Source organism: Macaca nemestrina, chromosome 16 (assembly GCF_043159975.1).
Source record: "Macaca nemestrina isolate mMacNem1 chromosome 16, mMacNem.hap1, whole genome shotgun sequence".
NCBI classification, from domain to species: Eukaryota; Metazoa; Chordata; class Mammalia; order Primates; family Cercopithecidae; genus Macaca; species Macaca nemestrina.
In genome coordinates this window covers 97,611,709-97,632,734 of record NC_092140.1, presented here as the reverse complement: position 1 = coordinate 97,632,734, position 21,026 = coordinate 97,611,709, and the positions used below count along the sequence as shown (strand labels likewise).

Here is a 21,026-nt window from a genome sequence, read left to right as displayed (position 1 = left end):
GTGGAACTGAAAGAAAAAAGATGCAAACGAAATACTCCAACTCAAATCTCAGGATTAATAACATGGTTGTTTTGAAGGACCAGAAGACACCTAAAGGACAGCAGGGCAGAACACTTAACATCTGGAACTCCAAAGTTGTATGATCACGGCCGTGGATATACATAACATACATGGCCTTATAATTTCCCTCTCTCTCTCAAATCCTTCCACGGCTTTTTAAAGACAAAGCCTCACCCTTCATCTTGCCTACAAAGGCTGCGTAAAAAACTTGTAGCTAGGTCCCATGATGCATGCCTGTAGTTCCAACTACTCGGGAGGCTGCAGCAGGATAATCGCTTGAGCCCAGAAGTTCAACGCAGGCCTGGGCAACACAGCTAAACCCTACCAGTATTTAAAACAAACAAACAAACAAAAACAACAACAAAAACCACTTGCCTCCATCTACTTACAACCTCATCTCACAGTACTCTCCACTTTACTTTCTGAACTTCAGCCAGACTTAGGCCTTTTTTCCAGTACCGTTTTTGCACAAGCAGATCTGCACGTAATGTTGTTTTAAATACCCTACTACCCCAAACTAGTTCGCTCTTATCCTTTGGCTATCAGTCCAAAGATTCCTTAAGGTGTCTCCATCCTGTGGTAGCAGACTATAAGTCTGTTTTATTACATTATATTTGAACAATACAGTATGAATACAGTATAGGGTTATGACCATGGATTGTAGGCTCATAAATACGTCTTTAGGCATATTTATTTAACCTCTTCATGTCTCGGTTTCTTCACCTGTCAATTGTACTCGTAAGGTTATTGAAAAGATTAAAGGCGATAAAGGATGTAAGCACTTAGAATTGTGTTGATATGCAGTTCAAAGAGCCCAACACAAGTAGGTCATGATCACATTTACTTAATTTGTAGTCTCTATCATCCCCTTCCTCCCCTCCAGCCTCCGGAGTACCCATGCTCCTCTAGCCCAGAGGCCACACCAGCCTGGTCCTTTTTTGTATTCCTAGCCTCAGCACAGGGTTCGGAACATACCAGAATAATACGTATTTAAAAAATGACAAAAGCCTTGTGTCCCAATTTTGCTTCACTAGCTGAACGATCTCAAGCAAATCACTCAAATCACCTATGCCTCGTTTACCCTTCTGTGAAATGTAATAGCCACCTCAGAGAGATTTTGTGTTAAATAAGGCGATGTACCTACAAAAAGCACACTGCACATCTTAAAATACCGTACAGATGGTAGATGTTTATTAATAAACCAGAGTCCGTGTCTTCCCTCCCCTCAGGCACGTCTCGTCCCGACCCCTCCCTCCTCCCAGCCCACACCCTTACTGCGCCCTTGGCCCTCGGTCCCTGGAGATTGCAAGCGTGGGAGCCTCGGCCCCGCGCAGCTCCCTCCAGCGTCCCGCGCCCTCCTTCCTTCCTCGCCCGGACGGACGCACTTCCGGCGGATGTGGGGGGGCAGCCCTCGGAAACGGAAGTGAGCCGCGGGGTCGACTGACGGTAACTGGGCAGAGAGGCTGTTCGCAGAGCTGCTGAAGATGGTGAGTGGGTACCCGGGCGGCCGGAGTTCCACGCGGGCTCGGGACTGTAGCTCGGCAGAAACAGGCAGTAGCCTCCCAACCCCTCCCCGGGTGGCGGCGGCGGCGGCAGCGTGGGGCTGAGGCCGGCCCTGGGGCGCCATAATCTGTCGAGTCACGGGGTTTGGGTGGGTCGTGACTGTCGCTGGGACCCGGCTGCGGCACTGGTCCCACTAGCAGCGGTTCGGCTTCATCCTGCTCCTCTTAGCTCGGTTTGCGCCCTTCCATCCCTTAGACCCCAGCAGGCCCAGACCTCCTCCCCTTACTTGGCGCAGATGTGGAAAAGGCAGCCGCGAAAGTGCAACGTTCTGTGGGGTGGCGCCGCCGACCCTTTCCTTGAGGGGTAACCTCTGAGAGCCCAGAGTCCTCAGACTCCTCATCTCCCCCAGTTCCCGCCCTTGTAACTGCCTGGTAACCAACCCACAACTATAGGTCGCATTTGTGTAATGCAGCTTTGCTCTACAAACTTTTTTGAGAGCTTGTAGTGTGCTAGGTGTTAGAGGGGAAAAAACCAGACAGTTGCTATTCTCCGTTTGTCATTATTGTTAGTACATCTCCTCCCTCCCTCTCCTCCCCACCACTTTCTCTTTCTTTTTAACTTAGAATTTGTAATATTTGAGAAGAATACTGAGTCACCATTGCCACAGACTCTGATACCGGTACTGCTGGTAGGCCATCCATCCAAATCTAGAAAGTTTCTGTTGGTAAATACTGCTAATCATTGTTTAAAAAGTTTTATAGGCACTCTCAAATGTAACTAATAGTTAGGTTTTCGTAGATTTGCCTTTCTCGGCTCCTTCCTTTATTAGAAACGGTGAGCACTAATCCTGATATTTTACAGAAGGAAATTGGAAAAAGTGACGATAATCCAGAAGTCAGAATTCACGTTTTCTTTGTGCATTGAAATCTTCTGTCACTTTACAATAAAGCAGTCCAGAAGGAGGAGAATGTTCATATAGGGAAGTAATAGAAGATACCTTTGAAAAGCAACAATCACACAGCTCTGCTGAAGGTCCCCAACCTGTGGTGGTTCAACAGTCTTCTGACTTTATGATGGTGTGAAATCCATACACAGTCAGTAGAGGCCATATTTGAGTACCCATGCAGCCATTCGGTTTTTCACTTTCAGTACAGTATTCAATAAATTACGTGAAATAACCCAATACTTTTTAATAAAGTAGGCTTTGTGTTAGATGATTTTGGCCAACCGTAGGCTAGTGTAAGTGTTCTGAGCACGTTTAAGGTAGGCTAGGCTAAAGCCTGATATTTAGTAGGTTGGGTGTGTTAAATGTGTTTTTGACTTTTGATATTTTCCATTTAAGATAGGTTTATTGGGAATTAACCCCATCATAAATCAAGGAGCATGTGTAGTCCTGGTAGGAGTTCAGCTCCTTGGTGCAGATGAGTAAACAAGGCCAGAGAGGTTGGTGCTTTGCTGGCAGTCACAAAGTAGGTTAGTGACAGTCCACACTGGAGTCCAGATTCTTTTTCTCGTCCACCATGGCTTCTTGTATGTAGGGGAGTTGGAACCAATTATGCAGGTTCTTTAGGTCCAGGCTAAGGAGTCTGAACTTTGTGCTTCACACATTGATGAACCAACAAAAATTTTATAGCAGTTTTGTTGGAGGAGGTTTTGTGCTTGAGGAAAACCTTGATATGCAGAACTGGAAAATGGGTGAGTCTAAAGGCAGCAAGACCCAGTAGAATGCTGTTGAAGTTATCCTTGCGTGATAGGCTAGGCAAGAGTGGTATAATGAAGAAACCCTGAAAAGGATAAAATACCTGACCAAATCAGATATACAAACGAATTAAGAAATAGTTCAAAGCTGACTTCTCACAATATTTTCTCCTAGAATAATATAAAATTTGATACTAAACTACTTGTAGCTGTTTTACATTTTTCTGCAGAATCGTAGGGATATTGGACTTGAGCAACAAGTGATTTAAAGTTAGCATCTTGGGCCATGCATGGCGGCTGACACCTGTAATTCCGGCACTTCGCGGGGTGCTGAGGCAGGAAGATCGCTTGAGCACAGGAGTTCAAGACTAGCCTGGCCAGCATAGTTGAGACCTTATCTCCACAAAAAAATAAAAAAATTAGCCAGGCGTGGTGTTGCATGCTTGTAGTCCCAGCTACTTGAGAGGCTGAGGCAGGAGGATTGCTTGAGCCCGGGAAGTCTAGGCTGCAGTTAGCCGTGATTGTTCGACTGTATTCCAGCCTGGACGACAGAGCAAGACCCTGTCTGAAAAAGTAAATAAATAAATAAAGTTAGCATCTCGTGCTTTGCCTGTTGTAACACCATGTTTTTCTTTGCTTGTTTAATGTATCTTCATAAGATGAAGCCCTGGGAGGTAGACATGTATCTTCAGTATCTAGCGGAGTACCTGACACATAATAGATGGCTAATAAATATCTGGTGATTGTGCATTTCACAGGAGTGTAGGGTAATAATACGCCATACCAAATGCACTGTCTTTTTTGTTTTGTTTTATACTATCCTGATTAGATACACATAGTTTTTATAGGTAGTGCCATCTTCATATAGAAACCAAACATTTTCTGAAATTCCCTGTTTTTCCCAGCTTCTCTGACTACTTTTGTTTAGCCATCCTGTCTGTTAATCCCATTTCTTTGTTGTTCTTTCTTGTCCTCAAGGAATAGTGTTCCTGAGGATGCTGTCCTCAACTTTTTTATTCTGTGTTAAACACTCTAACCTAAGGGAGAGGTTTTTCCAGTGGAAACAAATTCAGTCATGCCATAACCTTTCAGAGGCTGTCGGTTTCAGAATAAAACCCACATTTCTTTGCGTGTAAGACATTGCACTTTTGTATTTCATCAGCCTTTACTTCTGCCTCACTGGAAACATACATTTAGCCAGTCATCTCAAACTTCCTGAAGCTTGTTCATTTATATTTTCATAGCTTTATTCATGTTATTTTTTCCTGGAATGCCTTTCAAACTGACAGCATTCAGAGATCACCTCGGGAATCCTTCCCACTCTTACATTTGTTATTTCATTATACCATGTGTGTCTCTATCATATCATAATGTTTAAGGCTTGCTGTAATTGTCTAGTCTGTGGACTCTTTGAGGGACTCTTATTTTTCTGTCTCCTACTTAAACAATATTTTTGACATAGCTGCTTAGGTGTGTGTTTAAATTTTTTTCTATTTAATAATGTTTTTTATTTGTGTTGTAGAATGCCAGGGGACTTGGATCTGAGCTCAAGGACAGTATTCCAGTTACTGAACTTTCAGCAAGTGGACCTTTTGAAAGTCATGATCTTCTTCGGAAAGGGTATATGGGGGAATTACGACTTTGATTTTGTTATGTTTCTGTGAATTATTTTTCACAATATTCTTTAAGTATTTCGATAGGCTATACATGTGTATTTAGTTGGCAGATGGCAAGTAATATACCTTACGTGGGGTGCAGAGGGGAAGAGGCTCAGATATTTTGTGTAGTGGAAGAAGTATCTCATCAAAGTAGTAGGTTCTCAACGTAGGGCATCCTCCTAGACAGTGGTGCCCATGAGCATGAATTGGTAGGATTCTTTTTATTTATTTTTTTACTACTGACAACTTAGCCATTTGCCTTCTTGTCTTAACTATTAGAGTAATTCGCTTTTCTTTGGGAGGCGCTAGAACATAGCAGTTGAGAGATTAAACTCTGGATTCAGTCGGCCTGGGTTTGGATCCTGACTCTACTATTTACTAGATGTGTGCCTTTGGACAAATCACATAGTTAATGCCTCGGTGTCCTTATAGATAAAATAGGCCTAATAATAGTCTATTATCTTATTTTGAGGAATAAACATACATTCATTAAATTTCTTCTAGATGTAGCACCAGATTTTGGCAGGTTTTCCCTAGTGATTGAAGTCTTGACCACCAATGTCTATAATGGATACATTCTTAAATTATCATATAGTACTTTTTTTTTTCCCTTTTGGTGTATGGGTCTATGAATTTTTAGCACATTTATCAATTTGTATGACTGTCACCACAGTCAAGATACAGAACAGTTTTGTTACCCCAAAAAACTCTCTCATGCCATCCCGTTATAGATACGATTTTGAGCTGTGGGTATTGAGTGATATTTAATCTCCTTTAAATTTTTTTTTTTTTTAATTTCCTTTCAGTTTTTCTTGTGTGAAAAATGAACTTTTGCCTAGTCATCCTCTTGAATTATCAGAAAAAAATGTAAGTATATTATTGTGTCCTTATTTTTATCTTCCAATAGATAAATACTTTTAGTAATACTGGTTTCATTTTATTAAAGCAATTTTGGTACTGAGGATTTGCCCATGAAGAATATGGGGCCTTATTTTCAAACCCCTTGTAGGATAGACTTAAAAATTATACTTCTCTTCTGAAGCTCCCTTTCTATGCATCCTTCCCTGCCTTTTTAATGTATATCTCCAAAGGGTGATCCACTTCTCCATTCCTCTCACAGGAATGTTCTCTTTTAATAATGCTGTTTCTTTTATATTTTTTCCTGCCAGTTTTGCTCTTGACTTCCAAGTTCATATCTCTAGTTTTGACCTCTTTCTCAAGTCCTGCATTTCCGAGTTACTGTAGGACACAGCCACTAGGCACAGTAGGTACTTCGATGAATATGACGTAATCCCCATCCTTAAATAACTTAAAATTTAATAAGGAAGACAAGCAGTGGGTAGGAGAAGACTTCGTAAAATGCTAGAGAAGACCAAGCATGGGACAGTCACCTGTGCTGAGGGCTTTTTTGGAAGGCGTTATAGAAGAGGAGGGACTTTTGAAGAGTTTTAGATCAGAAAGTTTACTCCTAAAGAGAGGATAGCATGTATACATGTCCAAAACACAACTTAATGGATTCTTAAATAAACATTTAGAGGAAGAAGAAAAAAGTTTCTGACTACTTGGGGAAGGTGATGCAGTCATTAGGTAACAGAAAACTGGTCTGTATTTTTTGTTTGTTTCTTTTACTTTCTAATAAGAGGATAGATCTTCCTATAAGAAAGAGTAGAACAAAATGTAATTGTGAAATTGAAGTTCAAATTAGATGAGAAAAATAAAAAAGTTCCTAGTCGCTTTAAGTGAATCCAGGTTTCAGGTGCAGAAGTTGACAACCCAGAGTATACTTAAAAGTATGTAAGTATGATTATAAAAGCACAGTTGATCATCTTTGAGAACTAATGGGAGAAATGATCATTGCTTGTAGATGGATACATATTCCACTTTTGTATAAAGGATCTTACTGAAAAATAAGATTATCTGTGATAACACTGATTGCTGAAACCATTTCTTACGTGGACTGTTGAGTGAGCTGTGAGCATTTAATAAAGTTTAAGCGGTGATCGTCAGCATCTGAATGAACTCCGCAAATTAATTTTAGTTCATTCTTTTACTAAATTGCCATATAGGTCAGTCAAGGGATCAAATTACCTGACAAGGGATAAGATTGAGGATTATATGGTGGATTATGAACCTAGTGAAAGTAGTGTGGGGTAAAATATATGAGGTCGATAACTACCCAGAGAACAGTGGTTAAAGAATAGTCAGTTTGGAGGGAATATTTCGATAGGACTTTTTGGCCTCTGTCTACATCTTAGGTACTCAGATGGACACATAGGAGGGATAAGTATTTTTCAAGGACTTGTGGGCAACCAAAGAAAGAATGTATATCAGGTTTTTGGAAAAAAGGTTGAGAAGGATAGTTCATTCTGGTGAATAATTGAACTATATCATGATGATAAAATAGACCAAAGTCTAGACCAAAATTTAAGAAAAACATTTATAGAGGTGAGTGTGAAGTTCTGCATTTGGATTCGAAAAATGAATTCTACACCTTTGGGCAGGGTAAAGTGACTTGCTGTGTAAAACTTGACTATTTTAATTGGCTGTATACTCAGTATAAGGCAGTAGATTACATTAGTTACTAAAAAGAAAGGTTAATGCAGTCTTGGGCTTTGTTAATAAGATGGGGCTCAAATCAAGGGAGATTATTTTATTTTCCTGTATATTAGTCTGGCTATTAGATTTGGAATATTGCTTTAGTTCTAAGCAGTACATGTTAAGAGAAACTGACAAATCTGAGTGAGACTGGCCGGAACTGTGAAGAATCTAGAGATTCTTCAGAGATCTTTTTGAGACTTGACTTATATCTACTGTGTCTCTTCTTTAATCATTTAGCCAGCTAATGGCAGTCTCACTTTTTATGTGACACTTACTATTATAAATCCTTTAGCATGGATTGTGTAGTGGAACTATTTGGGCATTCCACTTTGCTAAGTAAACTTGGGGCATATTGCTTGATTTTCTTTAAGCCTTAGTCTTCTCATCTGGAGTTAGTAATAGCCCATCCTTGGCATATTGCTGGCCTCTAGTAGCTCTGCATGATTGGGAGCTTGAGTGGTGATAGTAAGGGAAGATGACCATCATCTTTTGTACCAGTGGTTCTCAACTAGGGGAGGATCGTCCTCCTGCCCCCAAGAGGGAACAGTTGGCAAAGTCTGAGGACATTTTAGGTTGTCACCAGTGGTGCGGTGGGGGTGGGGAGATGTAATACTGGCATCTATTGGGTAGGGGCCAGGGATGCTGTCAAACATCCTACAATGCCCAGGACAGCCCGCCACAGTGAAGAATTATCTGGCCCAAGAAATCAGTAGTGTGGAGGGTTGAGAAGCCCTGATCTATACATCATGTCTTCCAAACTGGATTATAGTCTTCTCCAAGGTAGACTGTTCAGTTTTGTTGTGTTGTGTGTTGCCACAGAGCCTAATTTTGCACACGGTTGCTAACTTAACATGTTGATTGATAATTATAGTATTAATATCACATTACAAGATGGCTGTATTCATCAAAATTTACATACATTGAATTTTGAATTTTTATACATAAAATTACATTTACTGCTGGGTGTGGTGGGGTGTGCCTGTAGTCCCAGCTGCGTGGGAGGCTGAGGCAGAGGATTGCTTGGGCCTGGTAATTCCAGGCTGTTGTGCTCTATGATCGTGCCTGTGAATAGCCACTGCGTTCCAGCCACATAGCAAGACCTGTCTCTTAAAATAAAATTGTATTATGAGGATAGACCAATATTTAAAGCAAACCCTTCACTTAGAACTTCAGATCATATACCCATAATAAAATACTGCAGGTTCTCCCTAAGGACCATCTGTCAAAATTTGCTATGTCAAGCTAAAGTAATTAAAAAGCATTTTGATAGTCACCTTACTTTCAAACTTCATCGTCATATCCCAAGTAGGTGCTAATCTCTCAATATATTTTTGATTAAAATTACCTTTTTTGTTACTGTTAGAAGACAATGTTATCAAGAGAGTAGCATGTAATAAAAAATAATGACAAGAAGTGACTTTACCTCATTATAATCACCTTAGCTCAGACAAATCTTTGTTACAGTCTGTTTTGCATATCACATTCACTATCCTTAGGAGCCATTTTTGGAAACTGTTTTAGAATCCATGAGTCAAGTTGATTCATTTTGCCTGAAATACATTAAGTTATAGTCAAAGTTCCCTAAATGTAATATCAGTACGTAGTAAAAGTATGATTCCAGGAAAAAAAATTACTGACTATTACCCAATACAAATTGAATAAACTTTTGAGAGATGTTTGTTTTTCCCCGAGGCGAATGCCAAAAATAAGTGGAGTTTATAGTTTAATTAACGGGATGATTTAGTGGTTGGATTATTTCTTTTGCTGAATTCTTTTAAATATATACCTTCACACTTAGAAGTTAACTATTTTTGTCAGTGCATGTGACATTTTCTGGATCTCAAATTATGCCTTTGCTAGTTTTGCAGTACTTTTAATCAAAAGCACTAAAATATGATTATGTATTGTAAATGTACTTTTGAAATAGGAGACACATTCCTTAATTTATTACGTTTATAAATTTGGAATTATGGTAGTAATTTTACACTCGTAAAAGTACACCTGCATGCTAAATAAAATATAGACATATGTGGTCTAAACTTTATCAGAAAAAATACTAAAAATACTTAGTTTTTATTACAGGTATGGATATTAAAATTCTTCATCTAACTATTATGTTATATATATGCCACTTGCTAATTGTTTTGAAAGCAGAGTATTGAGTGTAATGTTTAAAATTACATTGTCTTTTGTAGTTCCAGCTCAACCAAGATAAAATGAATTTTTCCACACTGAGAAACATTCAGGGTCTATTTGCTCCACTAAAATTACAGATGGAATTCAAGGCAGTGCAGCAGGTGAGTTAATGGATCTCTGTTACATATGTGTCAATATCATTCATGAGGACTCTTCTTTTTTCATAACAGCTGTTTATACCTTATCTACCTTACAACCTATTCTACTTCCCTCTCCCTTTTTAGGATATGGCCTTGATTTCTACTTCATAGAGGGAAAAAAGAAGTTATTAAATGGAAAACTTCAAATTACAGGCTTGGTGTCTGAAAACTAACTGCGTCTGCTTTCATGTTTTTCTGTTTTTTTTTTTTTTTTTTTTTTAAGGGATTACATTGAATTTGAGATCCCTGTAAGAATATCCAAGTGGAGGTGTCAAGTATACAATTGGTATATAGTTGGATATAACTGTTGCTAAGGAACAAGTACTTGGAAAATATCCTTCCAGTTTAAGAACTGCCCTCCTACCTGTGCTTTGGATAATATCCTGTTACATTACTTCAGGAAAATCCCTTTATCAGTGATCCTTTCTAAAGCTAGTATCTTCAACCTCTCTCTGCTTGCCCTGTCTCAGCAGTAGCATTTTAACCTTTGTTGTCTTTTAAAACAAAAAAAAAATTGTATCAATTTCAAATTCCTTTATAGTAACTTGTCTCTCATTGAGTGTGCTTTTGCTTCTTGAAAAGTTGTCTACATTTGCTTTCTGTACTCCTTTCCCTCCTATTTATTTAACCCACTATTTCTGTCTCCCATGACACCAATGAAGCTGCTCCTGAACAATGTGGACATGTTTACCTTCACTTTACTTGATCTCCCTGTAGCATTTGACACTAATAGTGGCTTCTTCCTCTTTCCCTTGGCTTTTACTTTTTTACTTTGTATTTATTTTTTTGAGACGGTCTCATTCTGTCATCCAGGCTGGACTGCAGTGGTATGATCATAGCTCACTGCAGCCTCGAACTGCTGGGCTCAAGCAATCCTCTTGCCTCAGTCTCCTGAGTAGCAGGGACTACAGTCATGTGCTACCTTGCCTGGCTAGTTTTTAACATTATTATTATTATTTGTAGCTCTTGCTACATTTCCTAGGCTGGTCTTAAACTCCTGGCCTCAAGCTATCCTCCCACCTCCTTGGCTTTTAGAACACCACGCTTTCCTGATGTCCTTCTTTCTGAATCCTTATTCTCAGGTGTCTCTGTGTAGGTTCCATTTGTTTTGTCTGTTTCCTAAAATGCCAGTTTTGTTAGTGCCCCACCTCTAGTCCTTTCCTCACCCTGTTTCCTACTTGTGACTTTAGTTATCAATTATATGTTGATGATTCCAGCTGGGCCTGGTGCCTCAAGCCTATGATCCCAGCACTTTGGGAGGCCAAGGTAGGAGGACTGCTCGAGCTCAGGCCTTCAAGACCAGCCTGGGCAACATGGCGAAACCCCATCTCTACAAAAAAAAATAGAACAAATGTGCCAGCCTTGGTGGTGCACACCTATAGTCCCAGCTGCTCAGGTGGCTGAGGTGGGAGGATCATTTGAGCCCGGGAGTTGGAGGTTGCAGTGAGCTGAGATCGTGCCACTGTACTCCAGCCTGGGTGACAGAGTGACACTCCATCTCAAAACATAAAATATGTTGATGACCCCAAAGTTACAATTTTCATGAGCTATAAACCTATAAACTTTTCCAATTGGAAGTCCCACAGGCATCTCCAGTTTTACATGGACAAGTACAGAATAACTCATAATCCCCCACATACTCCTTATCCCGTATGAATAGGTTCTGCCTAAGGCAGAAATTGGATAATTAGCCTTGGTTATGTCACCTGGCACCCATCCTAACCTCCTCCCCTGTTCCCCGAGATCGTTCATTCAGTTTATTACTTGCTCTCCCCACCATTGCTACTACGTTAGTTCTTGCCCCTGCCAGACTTCATCTGGATTACTGCAGCACTCATCCCTGCTGCCCCTCCAATCCTTGTTAACACTCTAGTCAGAATAATCTTTGTAAAACACAGATTCGATTATGTCACTCTCCTCACTTTACCCTCAAAGTAAAAATAAAACCCAGTGCCTTAGTGTGGCTCTGTCCATGAATTGGCTTCTTGCTTCCCACCACACTTCATATCCTCTTAAACAACTTGCAGTTTCCTAATTCATTAGGTTCTTTCACTGTTAGGCATTTGCACACATTTCTCCTACTGGTGTGGATTCCTTTCTCTGACCGAGCTAAATTGTCTTTTTCAATAAATTCTATTGGCCATGGGGGGTGGCTGGCTCATGCCTGTAATCCCAGCACTTTGGGAGGCCGAGGCAGGGTGGATCACCTGAGGTCAAGAGTTTGAGACCAGCCTGACCAACATGTTGAAACCCCATCTCTACTAAAAGTACAAAAATCAGCTGGGCGTAGTGGCACACACCCGTAATCCCAGCTACTCGGGAGGCTGAAGCAGGAGAATTGCTTGAACCCAGGAGGCAGAGGTTGCAGTGAGCCAGAATCACACCATTGCACTCCAGCCTGGGTGACAAGAGCAAAACTCCATCTCCAAAAAAAATAATAATAAGATAAATTCCGCTAATGCCATCAATTGTATTTAGCTAAGTCATTCTGGAAGCTACTTGTTTTCCAAAGATAAAGCTCTTAAAAAGCATGGTTTTAAGTCAGAGCAACCTAAGGCTAGATCTTGGCTTATCCATCTACTAGTCTTAAGAACTTGAGTAAGTTGGAGAACTTTCTGAACCTCAGATTTTTTAATTTAATGCGAAATAAGGAGAACAGTAAGAGTAGCACAGGATTATTCTGAAGGTTAAATGAAATTACGTTTGGCACAAAATTGTTGGCTTCCCTTTTTATTTTCCTCTTACTCAGATTTCAACTACAGATTGCTCAAATTTTGGACTTAAGTTTTTAATACGATTTGGTCTAAATATCTTTGCCCAGAGTTTTTTTTTTTCTTATCTCTATACTTTCGCAGTTTTGGATTGTCAAGATGTATGACAGCTGCCTGCTCCTCCCTGCTTTTGATGCATTCTTAGGACTGTACCTCTGATCTAACTACAAGACCCCTTGCTGTCTGGTTTAATTTACAGGTTCCTATTTTTGTTTCTTCCTCTTCCTCCTCTTTCCTCCCACTTCCTTTTTTTTTTTTTTTAGGTTTGACAATCTAGAGAAATTTTTCCACACTATAAAGATTTTAAATATCTCTATAGGACATTAGTAATTGAAAATAATATATTTAGTCTGGATACATTTTGTGGAGGGGGGAGAAATGTGAGAAACTGCCCTCTTAGATTCTAAAGGTGTGATTATTTTTAAAATGCTAATATCATTTAGTCAAAGACCACCTATTTTGGTAGTCTTTGGCAATATCTAAAATTATCTGTATTAGCTGGTTTGGTGACATGGACCTGTAATCCCAGTTTTAGTGGGAGGATCACTATAGCCCAGGAGTTTGAGACCAGCCTAGGCAACCTATTGAGTTGGACTTTTCTTCAGGAATTTGATCATCCCACATATATCAGGAATGAGGCGTGATGTTAAGCTCTGGGATTTTGCATTTCATCACATGGTATGTGCCGTAGTTTTCCTGAGTAGAAGCAAAGCCTCAAAATACATGCATACCAGGGGTAGGATTATTAAGTGTTAATGAAAAGTATAATTTCAGTGTCTTTACAACTTAGTTTGTGTCTAAAATATGAACTAGTGTTTTTTTCCCCTTGTTAAATTCATCTTTTATTTGGTTTTGTGAAATTTCAAACAAAGAATAAAGAACATGAAATTACACTATGTATTCTGTCATTTTCCCCTAATTTTTTCTAATCTTGTCCCTTCATACTTTTCCCCAAAGGTTCAGCGTCTTCCATTTCTTTCAAGCTCAAATCTTTCATTGGATATTTTGAGGGGTAATGATGAGACTATTGGATTTGAGGATATTCTTAATGGTAAGTGTCATTCAGCACCTTTTTATGGAGCCGTTGTAATTTAAAAGGCAAACAACTGCAAAAAGAATAGGCAAAATTCTTGTCCTCATGGAACTTACAGCTGATTGGGTTAACTTTGTTTTTTCATTGCATTAAGATAAAAATCTAATGGTAGTAACTATTCTTCAACTGTTTTTGAAAGTGAAGATTTGCTGGGTGCGGTGGCTCATGCGTAATCCCAGCACTCCAGCACTTTGGGAGGCCGGGGTGGGCAGATCACCTAAGGTCAGGTGTTTGAGACCAGCCTGGCCAACATGGTGAAACCCTTCTCTACTAAAAATATAAAAATTAGCCGGGCATGGTGGCAGGCACCTGTAATCCCAGATACTTAGGAGGCTGAGGTTGCAGTGAACCGAGATCGTGTCATGCACTCCAGCCTGGGTGACAGAGCAAGACTCCGTCTTAAAAAGAAAAAAAGGGAAAATTATTTTTGAAATTCTAAGGGTATATAGTCATTTCAGTCTAGTAATGGTGGTTATTCACTTCATGTCCTGAGCTTCAAGCGTAATACGTCAGTCTAATACTCCTAGGATAACTTAAACAGTGATAATTATTACAGAATTCACATTGTTGGGATGTGACTGGTGGTGTTTTTGTTTGTTCAGTTTGATTTTAGGGTTTTTATGACTAGCATTGTAAACAACAGGAAGATAAATCTTTCTTTAAAAAGTAGCCCCCAAAAAACGTAGTTTTTGTACTTTTACAGGTGATAAATAGGAAAGAGGATCTGTCTTTTTTTTTTTTCTGAGATGGAGTCTTGCGCTATCACCTGGCTGGAGTGCAGTGGCGCGGTCTCAGCTCACTGCAACCTCCGCCTCCTGGGTTCAAGCAATTCTCCTGCCTCAGCCTCCCGAGTAGGTGGGATTACAGGTGCCCACCACCACACCTGGCTAATTTTTTTATTTTTAGTAGATACGGGGTTTCACCATGTTGGCCAGGCTGGTCTTGAACTCCTTACCTTGTGATCTGCCCGCCTTGGCCTCTCAAAGTGCTGGGATTACAGGTGTGAGCCATTGCACCTGGCCAAATCTGTTATTTTAAATAAAATTCCCTGAATAATTGTAAATGAATTTAAGTAAGAACAATACATGCAGCATCCTCTATTTTTTCTGGTCCTGAGGAAGATAAATAAATACGATCCTGTCCAATGCTGCCTCTGCTCACTATGCCCCAACAGTGCAGGAGAAACAAAAATATCCAACAGGATTAAGTTTTATTAGTTTTGCTTGGCTGCTGATGTCCGGTAAGGAAATGCTGTGGACATAACAGAAGTCTAGTGAGCCTCCTTTGAGAATCTTCCCTGAGGGAGCATTTTCGATGCAGGAAAAGCTGGGATTCTTAAGCTTTTACATTGAACTTAGACCTTATTTAAAACTACTAAGGTGACATAGTTCAGGTCTTTAGTTATAAAAGCATTCATTTAAAAATCTGCTTCTGTAATTCTGTATAAAGAAAGGGAGAGGGACTTAGGAACATTTATCTAGTCAGTCAAATATTATGTGTCAGGCACTGGGCTAGGCTCTGAATATACAACTGTGAACAAAACAAATATCTGTGCTTTCAAATGGAGATAAACACATTAACACAAATATACAATTTGATAATTCTAGGAATAAAAAGGATGTTTTTGGGTTGGGAGGGCACATACCTCTGGGAATATAACACGTAAGTTGATTCCTGAAAGAAACATGAAATCATTGACCTAGAAGTAGAGGGAGAATATTTCAGACAGAAGAGATCAGTATGTGCAGGGTCTGTAACCTGAGAACAGCTGAAGAGCTCTGAACAGTTTGAGATGTTACTCTACTTTCAAGCTAACTTGTTAACCTGCCATGAATTCACGAATGCTAGCAGAAGACAAGAGACTCCTAAAGGAGAGTTTCTTACTCACAGCAGTAGCGTAGCCACAGTATCAGCATTTCTTTTGGTTCCCTTAGCCCCGCTTCCTATGGGGCAGCTAAGAAGAGGGTAAGGTGATGCCTTGTACATTGAGTGTGTTATGTTAGAGGAAAGGAACTCCAAGTTCAGGCCACCTCAGCCTTACAACTGGCAGTCAACCTGCCTGTCCTGTGCTTCTTTGTCTTCTGAGGCGAAACGATTTTGGAAAGATAGCCTAGAACAAAGGCAGTTTAGTGCGTCTGCTCCCAGCTTGCAGAATGGAGAGACCAATAGAGAACTGTCTCCCAGCACTTTAAGAAGGCCCATATAGCTGACATGTTTTGAGTAAAGTAGAGAATAGAATAAGGTTGAGATCAGAAAGCTAAGCAAGGAACAAATGAACCATGGCCTACAGACCACGAAAAGAAGTTTAGAATTTCTTCAGAATGCAGCAGAAGGCCATTGAGCAGTTTTAAGTAAGGACCTAATGTGATGGAATTACATGTTTAAAAAGGTCACTAGCAGCCGGGCACGGTGGCTCACGCTTGTAATCCCAACACTTTGGGAGGCTGAGGTGGGCGGATCATGAGGTCAGGAGATCTAGACCATCCTGGCGAACACAGTGAAACCCTGTCTCTGCTAAAAATACAAAAAAATTAGCCGGGCATGGTGACGGGTGCCTGTAGTCCCAGCTACTTTGGGAGGCAGGAGAATGGCGTGAACCCAGGAGGCGGTGGAGCTTGCAGTGAGCGGAGATCGCGCCACTGTCCTCCAGCTTGGGCGACAGAGTGAGACTCCGTCTCAAAAAAAAAAAAAGGTCACTAGCTGGGCAGGTGTGGTGGCTCACATCCATAATCCCAGCACTTTGGGAGGCAGAGGTGGGAGGATCAGTTTAGCCGAGGAGTTTGAGACCAGCCTGGGTAAGATGAGACCCTGTCTCTACAGAAATGTTTTTAAAAATTAATTGGGCATAGTGGTGTGTGTCTGTAGTCCCAGGTATTCGGGAGTCTGAGGCAGGAGGATCACTTGAGCCCAGGAATTTGAGGCCGCAGTGAGCAGTGATCATACCAGTGTACTCTCTAGCCTGGGCGACACAGTGAGACCCTGTCTCAAAAAAATAAAAAATAAGCCACTTGCTATCTTGTGGGCATCTTTTAAAATTCATTCCTTGTGTCTCTCTAAGGTAGCTATTAGGAAAAATCACCTGTTTGCAAGGTAGATGATTTTTTTTTTTTTTTTTTGAGACAAGAGTCTTGCTCTGTCACCCAGGCTGGAGTGCAGTGGTGCGATCTTGACTCACTGCAACCTCCAACCTCCCAGGTTCAAGCGATTCTCCTGCCTCAGCCTCCCAAGTAGCTGGGATTGCAGGTGCCCACCACCACGCCTGTCTAATTTTGTATTTTAATAGAGGCAGGGTTTCACCATCTTGGTCAGGCTGGTCTCAAACTCCTGACCTCTGGTAGTCTACCCACCTCAGCCTCCCAAAGTGCTGGGATTCCAGGCGTGAGCCACCAGGCCCGGCCAGGTAGATGGTTTTTATCACAATGAGACCACTGTATTTGGGCTAGTTTTTTTCTTGCGGGAACTGTGACTGCATAATATGTGGATAACTTAGGGCTTCACCTTAGGGACTTGAATTAGCTGTTCCTTTCTTCTTCAAATAGTTTACCCTCATTTTTCAGATCCCAACCTAAGTATTACTTTTTCAGAGAGTCCTCTGTTAACTACTGTTAGTCTATTCTTGCATTGCTATAAAGAAATACCTGAAGCTGGGTAATTTATAAAGAAAATTTAATTTGGCTTATGGTTCCTCAGGCTGTACAGGAAGCATAGTGCTCTATCTGCTTCTGGTAAGGGCCTCAGGAATCTTACAACCGTGGCAGAAGACAAAGGGGGAGCCAGTGAATTACATGGCAAGAAGGAGCAAGAGAGTGAGAGGGGGCTGCCACACAGCTAAACAACCAGAACTTGTGTGAACTCAGAACAAGAACTCACTTATCCAGGGGGGTGGAGCTAAACCATTCATGAGGTATTCAACGCCATGATCCAGTTACCTCTCTCCAGGGCCCGCCTTCAACACTGGGAATCACATTTCAATGTGAGATTTGGAGGGGACAAATATCCAAACCATATCAACTACCTAATCTAAAGTAGTCCCTGCTTTGTCACCCTACCTTATATTAATTCTTTGCATAACACTTATCTGATATTTTTCTTATTTATTATATGTCCAACTTAAATATACATGTCAGGAGAGCTGGAGATTTTTTCTTGTTAACTGTTGTGTTCCCAGTACCTGATAGGGTGCTTGATCCATAGTTAAAGGTCTTGTTGACCACATTCTTACCACCTTTGACACGAAACACAGTGTTAAGTCTGTAATCAGAGAGTAGCTTGTTAATCTAAATACTTTGTAAAGACTATAACAGTATTGGAGATGATGGCGTTTTTGCCTGCTTATCAGTGAAGTACTTAGGCAAGTTAATCCTGTACATTTTACAAGATTAGGAGGGACATATAAGGACACTAGTAAAATCAAAAATGTACTTTTTCTTAATGCTGGAAGGGGACTTTCATGTACTCTAATCCCCTAACTGGAATATGAGTAAATGGAGGCTCAGTCCTCACTCAGAGTCTCATGGCGAGCTCTTGGTACAACAGGTGCAAAACCCGTCTCCCGCCAGTGCCTTGCTTACATGATGTGCTGTCTTTTGGTGCAAGTGATTTATTTAATAAATGCATTTTATTAAAGAAGCTTTAAAAAGCATGGTGTGGAAGAAAGTTTAGTTACATAAATGAGTATATTCTTTGTGCAAAAATTTGAAATATTACCATTGAAACTTAGATTTTCTGTAATGACCCTCAATCCCATTTTTCTTGTTCCCTAATTACCTACGGTTTTGTTTGGTTTAGTCTGTCCTTCCAGACTGTTCTACGTGTCTTTCTACAAATACTAACATATATAGTCAAAAAATAGTTGGCATTGCCTTTTTTTTTAAGTTGAGGTTTTGAGTGCCTTTTATATACACAGCAATTTATTAATCTCCAGTCTCTTAGGAGATCCAGTGAGGAAACATCCACATTGGTTTCACTGAACTGTTTGTTCCTCTTGGTAGCCGTCATTATTATGTGCAGGGTTATTCATTCTTACAAAGTGATTTTATGATTTAGTTCATTAGGTTTTTATTCTGTTTCTAGTCCTATGTTGAGGAGTAGAGGACAAAGAAAAAGGCTCTGTCTTTAGGAAGCTTACTCTTGGTAATAATTTTAAAAGTTCTTTTAGGTGTATAAACACGGTTAAAATAAGACTTTTGTCTGACTCATCTGTAAACATAAAAGTGACGATTTTTAAAGATTTTCTTTTTTAAGAATTCTTTCTTACATTTGTGTGTATACAACAGATCAGAAGATGATACAGATAAAACGTTTTTGTGAATTAAGAGATTGTTTCCAGTCATGTGGGAAGCCACTAGAAAACTTAAGAACTTTGAAAAAAGAAAACTTTGTCAATCTTTTTTCTTTTTAAATCTGCTATTTTGAGATATTATTGGCATACAGTAGAGTACATCTGTTTTTAAGTGAACAGTTCTGTGAGTTTTAATCAACATAGAGCCGAGTCTCCTAAATAAAGGAGTAAAATATTTTCATTGCCTCACAAGTTCTCTTGGTCCCTTTGCAGTCAGTCATCCCACTCCAGCCCCAGGCAATCACTGGTTTGTTTTCTATAACTTTAGGTTAGTTTTGACTGTTCTGGATTCTCATGTAAGCGGAATCATTGAATTTATCTCTTTTGAGAGTCTTTTAAAATGTTTGTTTTTGTTTGCTTTCAGATCCATCACAAAGTGAAGTCATGGGAGAGCCACACTTGATGGTGGAATATAAACTCGGTTTACTGTAGTAGTGTGCTGTTCACGGAAACTGAGGGCTGCATCTTGTTTATAGTCGTCTTTGTACTGTAATTTGATGTACACAACATTAAAAGTACTGACACCTGAGAATTTCTGCTCAAGTAGCATCAGTGATCATTTAAAATTTGGGGGCATCTTTGGTTTACAGCCATGTGACAATTAAAAGCACTAAAGGGGGATCATGTTAAAGCTCTTAAATTATATTAAAACAATAGCCTTTGTCTTTAAAAAAAATGTTGCTCATGAATATTATAAAATGATCTACAGGTTTCAATTCAACCTGTTTTCTAAGTTTTCTGTAAACTTAGTTTTGAATAAGCATAAGCATTTGAGTCTGTAAACTTTGTAGTAGCATCTTTCAGAATAAACATTTTTAATTGATTTCAGTAGCAACTCTTCAAATTGAGTACAATATGAGATATATCAGTATCGTCCATTAACACTCATAAGAATAACATTTACTGTCTCAGTGCTATTTTAGGGTTATAGCTATTCTTTGATTCAGGGTTGAAAAGTAGAAGTTCTAAAGTTTTGATTTTGGTCTGGTCTTTAAGTGAAAAATTAAAGCAACCGGTAGATGTAGGTTAAACTTTTACTTCATAGACTTATTATGTAATTACCAAGCAACACTGTTCAAGAAAAGTAAAACTCATTTTTTCTTGTTGTTAATTTATATATTACAAGATACCATAAGATGTTCTGTATGAAGTTGGTATATACAAATTTACATTTTTAGAACATTAGTGAATGGGTCGTCTTTTACAATTAAAAGTATATTTTGATTATCAATTTCTTGGGAGCATCTTTGATTAGATAAATTACTGATTTGAAACATTTGGCAATGTCGAGAGACATTTTTGGAGTCACAACTTTGGGGGTGGGCTGCTACTGGCATCTAGTGGGTAGAAGCCAGGAATACAGCTAAAGATCCTACAATGCATGGAACATCAGCATCAATTTATGGTCTTGTAACTAGTTGAAGACACTAAAGGGAAATGAATTTAAAACTCCCAGTTTATATTTGTACAGTAGCATTCTATGTCTTTAAAAAAACTTACTTATGAACATTCTAAAACCATCTACATACAGAGTTTGCACTCTGCAACCAAGATCATTTGGTTCAAAATGTCAGTAGTTGCTAAAGTTGACAAACCTTGAGAAAAGTCAAGTACACTTAAGAAATTTTTTTTTGAGAGAAGGTCTCACTGTCACCCAGGCTGGAGTACAGTGGCGAGATCATGGTTCACTGCAGCTGAGACTGACCAGGCTCAAGCAATTCTCCCACTTCAGCCTCCCAAGTAGCTGGGAGTACAGGGATGTACCTCCACGCCTGGCTAATTTTTTATTCTTTTATAGAGACGGAGTCTCTCTATATATTGCCCAGACAGGTTTTGAACTCCTGGCCTCTAGTGATCCTCCTACCTCAGCCTCCGCAAAGTGCTGGGATTACAGGCATGAGCCATTGCACCTGGCCAATTATACATTTTTAAAATAGATACCTTGCTCTTGACTATTGGGATTAAGTT

The 21,026-nt window shown here is 39.8% G+C and overlaps 1 protein-coding gene across 1 annotated transcript; it reads left to right on the top strand.

Moving 5' to 3' along the window:
* The first annotated feature begins 1,403 nt into the window (after window positions 1-1,403).
* POM (proteasome maturation protein) lies at window positions 1,404-19,881 on the top strand. Its single transcript, XM_011755583.3, has 6 exons — window positions 1,404-1,547; window positions 4,784-4,881; window positions 5,726-5,786; window positions 9,713-9,814; window positions 13,582-13,675; window positions 19,423-19,881. Exons 1-6 carry the CDS (start codon window positions 1,545-1,547, stop codon window positions 19,488-19,490), a joined length of 426 nt encoding a protein of 141 aa, XP_011753885.1. The 5' UTR covers window positions 1,404-1,544; the 3' UTR covers window positions 19,491-19,881.
* The last annotated feature ends 1,145 nt before the right edge of the window (window positions 19,882-21,026 follow it).